At 42.1% G+C, this 10,000-nt stretch overlaps 1 protein-coding gene across 2 annotated transcripts in view; it reads right to left on the bottom strand.

Moving 5' to 3' along the window:
* Nucleotides 1-10,000, bottom strand: part of LOC133623876 (glutamate receptor ionotropic, kainate 2-like) — a 333,817-nt gene that overhangs the window by 204,546 nt on the left and 119,271 nt on the right. For both annotated transcript variants that reach the window (XM_061987340.2, XM_072916258.1), the window contains exon 4: nucleotides 5,908-6,089. In XM_061987340.2, the coding sequence (XP_061843324.2) occupies nucleotides 5,908-6,089 (182 nt within the window). The remainder of the gene's footprint in view (nucleotides 1-5,907; nucleotides 6,090-10,000) is intronic.

Below are 10,000 nucleotides of genomic sequence, written 5' to 3'. Positions count from 1 at the left end.
TTCACTTCCACAGGTTGTCATAGTTTTGATGCCTTGCAGTGACAATCTACAATGTAAATAGTCATGAAAATAAAGAAAATGCATTGACATGAGGAGAAGGTGTGGCCTGTACTGTATTTCTGAATGGAAAGTAGTCATCTTTATTGTGTTGTTAGCCTAAAAAATGTCGGCGGACCAGCCAGGACGCCTCTCATGTTGTGCAAGCACTAACATCAGTGCGAACATTACGATTTTTTTCTTTATTTCCCGATACTATATTATATGGTTGCCAAGTTGTTCTCATGTTTTATTCATTGGCTTCAGCAGCACTTTGATTGGTATTTACTACACTGGCTAAAAAAAATGAAAGCGAGGGCCCTGTAGCCAAAACATATCCCTTTCTGCCGCCTTCACTCCGCGATAAATAATCATTCTCGTTGCTTCCAACTGAGACGGCGCTGTAAAGACAATCCAACCCACGACGCGCCGGTAGGTGGGGGGAGTCCATTCATTAAGAAGCCCCGCGGTTCTCATAAAGAATGTAGCCCTATTAAACACATTCAGCATGCATGTGAGTGAGATTAGATATTCTAATTAAAAACCCTTTACTGCGCGATGAAGACGGGTGGGTCCGCCGTGGAGATCTCATATTTTATAAAGAGATTACAGATGCATGGGGCAGGATATTATCTGAATCATCAGCGCTTGAAGAGAGGAAAGTAATAACTGGAACTTTTCAGCAAGATTTAGAGTATGTTTACATTGCATTCATCAATTTAAACCACAATCGCTTGCCTTTACGGTTTCAGGTACAGACGATGGTACCTAACCCAGAACTGCAGACATCTCGCAATAGGCATGACGAGGTAATGTGTGTAAAGGAATATTACCGGATTTTCCGGACCATATGGCGCACCGGATTATAAGGCTATAATTATAAGATTTATTTTCTTTTCTGCTATGCCCCCCTCTCCCTTATGGAACAGGTCAGGTGGCCATGGATGAAGTTCTGGCTGTCCTGGACTCTTACTATTATGTTAGATCCACTATGGACTGGACTCTCACTATTATGTTGGATCCACTATGGACTGGACTCTCACTATTATGTTAGATCCACTATGGACTGGACTCTCACTATTATGTTAGATCCACTATGGACTGGACTCTCTCTATTATGTTAGATTCACTATGGACTGGACTCTCACTATTTATTATGATGGATCCACTATGGACTGGACTCTCACTATAATGTTGGATCCACTATGGACTGGACTCTCACTATTATGTTAGATCCACTATGGACTGGACTCTCACTATTATGTTGGATCCACTATGGACTGGACTCTCACTATTATGTTAGATCCACTCTGGACTAGACTCACACTATTATGTTAGATCCACTATGGACTGGACTCTCTCACTATTATGTTAGATCCACTATGGACTGGACTCTCACTATTATGTTAGATCCACAATGGACTGGACTCTCACTATTATGTTTGATCCACTATGGACTGGACTCTCACTATTATGTTAGATCCACTCTGGACTGGACTCTCACTATTATGTTAGATCCACTATGGACTGGACTCTCACTATTATGTTTGATCTGCTATGGACTGGACTCTCACTATTATGTTAGATCCACTTTGGACTGGACTCTCACTATTATGTTGGATCCACTATGGACTGGACTCTCACTATTATGCTAGATCCACTATGGACTGGACTCTCACACTATTATGTTAGATCCACTATGGACTGGACTCTCTCACTATTATGTTAGATCCACTATGGACTGGACTCTTACTATTATGTTAGATCCATTATGGACTGGACTCTCTCACTATTATGTTAGATCCACTACGGGCTGGACTCTTACTATTATGTTAGATCCACTATGGACTGGACTCTCACACTATTATGTTAGATCCACTATGGACTGGACTCTCACTATTATGTTTGATCCACTCTGGACTGAACTCTCACTATTATGTTAGATCCACTATGGACTGGACTCTCACTATTATGATAGATTCACTATGGACTGGACTCTCACTATTATGTTAGATCCACTATGGACTGGACTCTCACTATTATGTTAGATCCACTATGGACTGGACTCTTACTATTATGTTAGATCCATTATGGACTGGACTCTCTCACTATTATGTTAGATCCACTATGGGCTGGACTCTTACTATTATGTTAGATCCACTATGGACTGGACTCTCACACTATTATGTTAGATCCACTATGGACTGGACTCTCACTATTATGTTTGATCCACTCTGGACTGAACTCTCACTATTATGTTAGATCCACTATGGACTGGACTCTCACTATTATGATAGATTCACTATGGACTGGACTCTCACTATTATGTTAGATCCACTATGGACTGGACTCTCACTATTATGTCAGATCCACTATGGACTGGACTCTCACTATTATGTTAGATCCACTATGGACTGGACTCTCACTATTATATACTAGACCCACTCGACATCCATTGCATCCGGTTACTGTGCGCACATTTTCAAGATTTATGCAGATCCCAAATAAAGATCAGCAGGTGCCAGAAGGCAAGAAAAGTTGCTTTTGCATAATATTGCGAAACAAAACGCCAGATAATATGTCTTACCTTATACACACACCATAATAATACTCGTCTGTTTATGCACAGTACAATCCATCAAGCGGTGTGGCTTCATAGCTTACCAAAGTCGTACTAAAACATTTTGATAGATTTTTAAGCGCCGTGTGTAATGTTCTATATTTTCAATGGAACATATAACATGTGGGTGTTGTTTACTTGAGTCATATTGCAGTCTACGCGTATCTCTTACGTGTGACTGCCACCATATTGCAGTCTACACGTATCTCTTATGTGTGACTGCCATCTACTGGTCACACTTATCATTTCACCATGTACCAAATAAAATTGCTTCAAGGTAGAAAAGCACAACCAGAATTGTTCCGTACATTAGGAGCACCGGGTTATAAGGCGCACTGCCGATGAGCGGGTCTATTCAGGTCTATTTTCATACAAAAGGCGCACTGGATTATAGGGCGCATTAAAGAAGTCATATTATGATTTTTTTCTTAATTTAAAACACTTTCTTGTGGTCTACATAACACGTAATGGCGTAATGTTCTTGATTTCCAATGGGACATTTAAAAGTTTTGGTGTTGTTTACTGTCGTCATATTGCAGTCCACACGTATCTCTTATGCGTGACTACTTTACTTTACACTACTTTATATTAGAAATGGCAACAGCGGAGGATGAATGTCCCATAACAAGAAGATAGAGAAAAAGAAGACCACAGTGTTGGAACGGACTACACAAGCGGATGTGCGCAAATTTTCAGGATTTATGCAGATCCCAAATAAAGATCAGCAGGTGCCAGAAGGTAAGAAAAGTTGCTTTTGCATAATATTGCGAGACAAAACGCCAGATATTATGTCTTACCTTACATAATGTTCTTGATTTCCAATGGGACATTTAAAAGTTTTGGTGTTGTTTACTGGCGTCATATTGCAGTCCACACGTACCTCTTATGCGTGACTACTTTACTTTACACTACAGTCTACGCGTATCTCTTACGTGTGACTGCCACCATATTGCAGTCTACACGTATCTCTTATGTGTGACTGCCATCTACTGGTCACACTTATCATTTCACCATGTACCAAATAAAATTGCTTCGAGGTCGGTAAGCACAACCAGAATTATTCTGTACATTAGGAGCACCGGGTTATAAGGCGCACTGCAGATGAGCGGGTCTATTCAGGTCTATTTTCATACAAAAGGCGCACTGGATTATAGGGCGCATTAAATAAATCATATTATGATTTATTTCTTAATCTAAAACACTTTCTTGTGGTCTACATAACACGTAATGGCGTAATGTTCTTGATTTCCAATGGGACATTTAAAAGTTTTGGTGTTGTTTACTGGCGTCATATTGCAGTCCACACGTACCGTATTTTTCGGACTATAAGTCGCAGTTTTTTCAAAGTTTGGCTGGGCTCCAGTGCGATTTATATATGTTATTTTCCTTCTTTATTATGCATTTTCGGCAGGTGCGACTTATACTCCGGTGCAACTTATACTCCAAAAAATACGGTATCTCTTATGCGTGACTACTTTACTTTACACTACTTTATATTAGAAATGGCAACAGCGGAGGATGAACGTCCCATAACAAGAAGATAGAGAAAAAGAAGACTACGGTGTTGGAACGGACTACACAAGCGGATGTGCGCGCATTTTCAGGATTTATGCAGATCCCAAATAAAGATCAGCAGGTGCCAGAAGGTAAGAAAAGTTGATTTTGCATAATATTGCGAAACAAAACGCCAGATATTATGTCTTACCTTACATAATGTTCTTGATTTCCAATGGGACATTTAAAAGTTTTGGTGTTGTTTACTGGCGTCATATTGCAGTCCACACGTACCTCTTATGCGTGACTACTTTACTTTACACTACTTTATATTAGAAATGGCAACAGCGGAGGATGAACGTCCCATAACAAGAAGATAGAGAAAAAGAAGACTACGGTGTTGGAACGGACTACACAAGCGGATGTGCGCACATTTTCAGGATTCATGCAGATCCCAAATAAAGATCAGCAGGTGCCAAAAGGCAAGAAAAGTTGCTTTTGCATAATATTGCGAAACAAAACAACAGATAATATGTCTTACCTTATACACACACCATAATAATACTGGTATGTTGAAGCACAGTACAATCCATCAAGCGGTGCGGCTTCATAGCTTACCAAAGTCGTACTAAAACATTTTGATGGATTTTTGAGCGCCGTGTGTAATGTTCTATATTTTCAATGGAACATATAACATGTTGGTGTTGTTTACTTGAGTCATATCACAGTTTACACGTATCTCTTATGTGTGACTGCCATCTACTGGTCACACTTATCATATCACCACGTACCAAATAAAACTGCTTCGAGGTCGGTAAGCACAACCAGAATTATCCCGTACATTAGACGCACCGGGTTATAAAGTGCACTGCAGATGAGTGGGTCTATTTAGGTCTATTTTCATACAAAAGGCGCACTGGATTATAAGGCGCATTAAAGAAGTCATATAATGATTTTTTTCTAAATGTAAAACACTTCCTTGTGGTCTACATAACATGCAATGGCGTAATGTTTTGATTTCCAATTTGACATTTAAAGTATTGGTGTTGTTTACTTGAGTCATATTGCAGTCCACACAAATCTCTTATGTGTGACTACTTTACTTTACATTACTTTATACTAGAAATGGCAACAGCAGAGGACAAATGTCCCATAACAAGAAGATAGAGAAAAATAAGACTATGGTGTTGGAACGGACATTTTCAGGATTTATGCAGATCCCAAATAAAGATCAGCAGGTGCCAGAAGGTAAGAAAAGTTGCTTTTTCATAATATTGCGAAACAAAACGCCAGATTATATGTTTTACCTTATACACGCACCATAATAATACTCGTATGTTGAAGCACAGTACAATCCATCAAACGGTGCAGATTCATAGCTTACCAAAGTCGTACTACAATATTTTTGAGCACCGTGGGTAATGTTCTATATTTTCAATGGAACATATAAATGTTGGTGTTGTTTACCTGAGTCATATTGCAGTTTACACGTATCTCTTATGTGTGACTGCCATCTACTGGTCACACTTATAATTTCACCATGTACCAAATAAAATTGTTTCGAGGTCGGTAAGCACAACCAGAATTATGCCGTACATTAGGCGCACCGGGTTATAAGGCGCACTGTCGATTTTTGAGAAAATGAAAGGATTTTATAGCCTTATAGTCTGGAAAAATACGGTATTAAGAAAGCAGAAGGATGAAATGTCTCTTTTTTTTACCCCGAATGACGGGGGAATCTTAAATATCCCCCATACCTGTTTTAGTATCCAGGCAGCCATCTCGTGTCCGCAATCGAAGATGACGTGGAACTCTTTCGCTTTCTTCATCTCCTTCAGCAGTGGCTTGGCGTCCTTGGTCTCGGTGGGCAGCTGCCGGATCTTCAAACGAATGTTGTATCGCGACGGCGCCTTGATCAGCTCCTGGAGTCGGATGAGCCCTGCAGACAAAGGAGACGCAACAGAGCGCAAATGTTTAAAAAGACGGGGCTCGGCGTGCACGGGCGTTTGATCGGCCCGCCATTTGGAAGCTGGCGCAACAAAACAAGCGGTTCGCCGGGGCTCATATGTATGCGTCCGCCGATTCTCACCGTATTGATCCTCTTCATGCCAATGCAAACCTATCAAAAGAATTTCACAACCAAGGCAGCATGTTGCTCTCCTTTATGCCAAAAATACAAAGCTAGTACAGAGAAAGTTTCAAGCCTCATAAATAGAGATTTTGCTTTTGGTCTCGAAGCACGTTGAATTGACTCCTGGTGGTCTATCCAAAACACGCTTTGATTAGCCAGGTTCTGTTTTTCCTTTCCACATCGCATCTTTTGTAGGCCGGACCACATGCTCAGGTCGAAAGCAACCCTGTGATGAGATCACAATGAGTCCCCCCCTCCCCCGGTGAGAGGAACTTCAGAGTCTAGTGATGAAAGCAGAGGGATTGATGGGAGAGATGATTACTTGTCATGGCTATAAAAATGGACTGGGGGAGCGAGGGGGTAGTTGGAGAATTGGAGCGAGATAAGGTTTTGTTTCTTTATGGAACCATTTCAACATAGCTGAGTCTTATTTCTTAAGTTGAATTGAACTGCTGTGTGAGCCCATTAATGGGGTGTGGGGCGAGGTCTCCGTGTGAAGGGTGAAATAGGAACACCGAGGTCTTGTTGTGAACCATTGTAAGGAAGGACACTGAATATCCGCAAAGCTCTCCAAAAGGTGATTCTAATAGATTCCCATACTTGGTATAATGCCGACAGGACTTCAGAATCAGAAATACAAACCCCGTTTCCATATGAGTTGGGAAATTGTGTTAGATGTAAATATAAACGGAATACAATGATTTGCAAATCATTTTCAAGCCATATTCAGTTGAATATGCTACAAAGACAACATATTTGATGTTCAAACTGATAAACATTTTTTTTTGTGCAAATAATCATTAACTTTAGAATTTGATGCCAGCAACACGTGACAAAGAAGTTGGGAAAGGTGGCAATAAATACTGATAAAGTTGAGGAATGCTCATCAAACACTTATTTGGAACATCCCACACCACAGGTGAACAGGCTGATTGGGAACAGGTGGGTGCCATGATTGGGTATAAAAGTAGATTCCATGAAATGCTCAGTCATTCACAAACAAGGATGGGGCGAGGGTCACCACTTTGGCAACAAGTGCGTGAGCAAATTGTTGAACAGTTTAAGAAAAACCTTTCTCAACCAGCTATTGCAAGGAATTTAGGGATTTCACCGTCTACGGTCCGGAATATCATCAAAGAGTTCAGAGAATCTGGAGAAATCACTGCACGTAAGCAGCTAAGCCCGTGACCTTCGATCCCTCAAGCTGAACTGCATCAACAAGCGACATCAGTGTGTAAAGGATATCACCACATGGGCTCAGGAACACTTCAGAAACCCACTGTCAGTAACTACAGTTGGTCGCTACATCTGTAAGTGCAAGTTAAAACTCTCCTATGAAAGGCGAAAACTGTTTATCAACAACACCCAGAAACGCCGTCGGCTTCGCTGGGCCTGAGTTCATCTGAGATGGACTGATACAAAATGGAAAAGTGTTCTGTGGTCTGACGAGTCCACATTTCAAATTGTTTTTTGAAATGTTGGACGTCGTGTCCTCCGGGCCAAAGAGGAAATGAACCATCCGGATTGTTATAGGCGCAAAGTGTAAAAGCCAGCATCTTTCACAATTGTATGTCAGACCCACTCGACGTCCATTGCATCCGGTCCTCCCCTAGAGGGGGGTGGGGGTTGGAGGTTTCTCATAGTCATTCACATCGACGTCTCATTGAGGTTGTGAGTTTTTCCTTGCCCTTATGTGGGCACTGTACCGCGGATGTCGTTGTGGCTTGTGCAGCCCTTTGAGACACTTGTGATTTAGGGCTATATAAATAAAAATTGATTGATTGGCTGTATGTTAAAGGGGAATATTATCACCAGACCTATGTAAGCGTCAATATATACCTTGATGTTGCAGAAAAAAGACCATATATTTTTCGATTTCCGAACTCTAAATGGGTGCATTTTGGCGAATTAAACACCTTTCTAATATTCGCTCTTGGGAAGCAATCCGCCATTTTCTCAAACACCGAGTCAAATCAGCTCTGTTATTTTCCGTTTTTTCGACTGTTTTCCGTACCTTGGAGACATCATGCCTCGTCGGTGTGTTGTCGGAGGGTGTAACAACACGAACAGGGACGGATTCAAGTTGCACCAGTGGCCCAAAGATGCGAAAGTGGCAAGAAATTGGACGTTTGTTCCGCACACTTTACCGACGAAAGCTATGCTACGACAGAGATGGCAAGAATGTGTGGATATCCTGCGACACTCAAAGCAGATGCATTTCCAACGATAAAGCCAAAGAAATCTGCCGCCAGACCCCCATTGAATCTGCCGGAGTGTGTGAGCAATTCAGGGACAAAAGCCCTCGGTAGCACGGCAAGCAATGGCGGCAGTTTGTTCCCGCAGACGAGCGAGCTAAACCCCCTGGGTGTCTTGGCTCACACCGCTTCCGCCACCGAAGATGATCAAGAGAAGAATATCGACAGTAGCTTCCCTGGCCTGCTGACATGAGGGTATGTCTACAGAATATATTAATTGATGAAAATTGGGCTGTCTGCACTCTCAAAGTGCATGTTGTTGCCAAATGTATTTCATATGCTGTAAACCTAGTTCATAGTTGTTAGTTTCCTTTAATGCCAAACAAACACATAGCAATCGTTGGTTAGAAGGCGATCGCCGAATTCGTCCTCGCTTTCTCCCGTGTCGCTGGCTGTCGTGTCGTTTTCGTCGGTTTCGCTTGCATACGGTTCAAACCGATATGGCTCAATAGCTTCAGTTTCTTCTTCAATTTCGTTTCCGCTACCTGCCTCCACACTACAACCATCCGTTTCAATACATGCGTAATCTGTTGAATCACTTAAGCCGCTGAAATCCGAGTCTGAATCCGAGCTAATGTCGCTATAGCTTGCTGTTCTATGCGCCATGTTTGTTTGTGTTGGCATCACTATGTGACGTCACAGGAAAATGGACGCTGGATTTTAACGATGGTTAAAATCAGGCACTTTGAAGCTTTTTTTAGGGATATTGCGTGATGGGTAAAATTTTGAAAAAAACTTCGAAAAATAAAGTAAGCCACTGGGAACTGATTTTTAATGGTTTTAACCCTTCTGAAATTGTGATAATGTTCCCCTTTAAAAAGTCACTTAGAAGCTTAAAAAACAAGGCATTTAAAAGTGAAATGTCTTCAAGACGAAGTCCAGCCGCGTTCAATTCCATTTTTTAGGGATTGGACTTGAATGACTGAGAACCTTCACACACTTATCCTGATACTGCCACTCTGGGAGGGTTTAGTTTAAAATGGGGGGGGGGGGGGGGCTGTCAAGGGAGCTGAACGTTTGCGAAACACTGTCAGTGTAGATATTTGTGGGTTCTAGCTAATGCCTTCAGACGTTCCCCCTGGATCTTCTAACGGCTGTGTGTGAATATTTTATCCCCTCCGATAGTCTTCCCCGCCAGCCGTCAGATAGGCTCCAAATCAGTAGCTAAGGGCCCTGGAGCATGAAGCAGTGTGATTTGCCAGCCAGGGGCCAGGTAGAGGCGGCAGCAGCATGGTAGGAAGGCTGCACAGCTTGTCACGCTTTTCAGGGCGTCAGGTGTGTCCAATGCATGCAGGGGACGCCCTACCCCTCAGCAAGTCTCCCTTTGGGGCAGGGACTGTAGCGGTGAGAGGTCACCACTGTGGTTGTTGGCTGGAGAACACAGGCAGGAAGTGACGGGAGGTCAAGGAGACACTCCAGATAAATGTGGCCATTGGGATGGGATATATATCATCCGGAGGTTAA

The sequence above is a fragment of the Nerophis lumbriciformis genome, linkage group LG26 (assembly GCF_033978685.3).
Source record: "Nerophis lumbriciformis linkage group LG26, RoL_Nlum_v2.1, whole genome shotgun sequence".
NCBI lineage: Eukaryota > Metazoa > Chordata > Actinopteri > Syngnathiformes > Syngnathidae > Nerophis > Nerophis lumbriciformis.
This window is presented reverse-complemented; position numbering and strand designations above follow the sequence as displayed.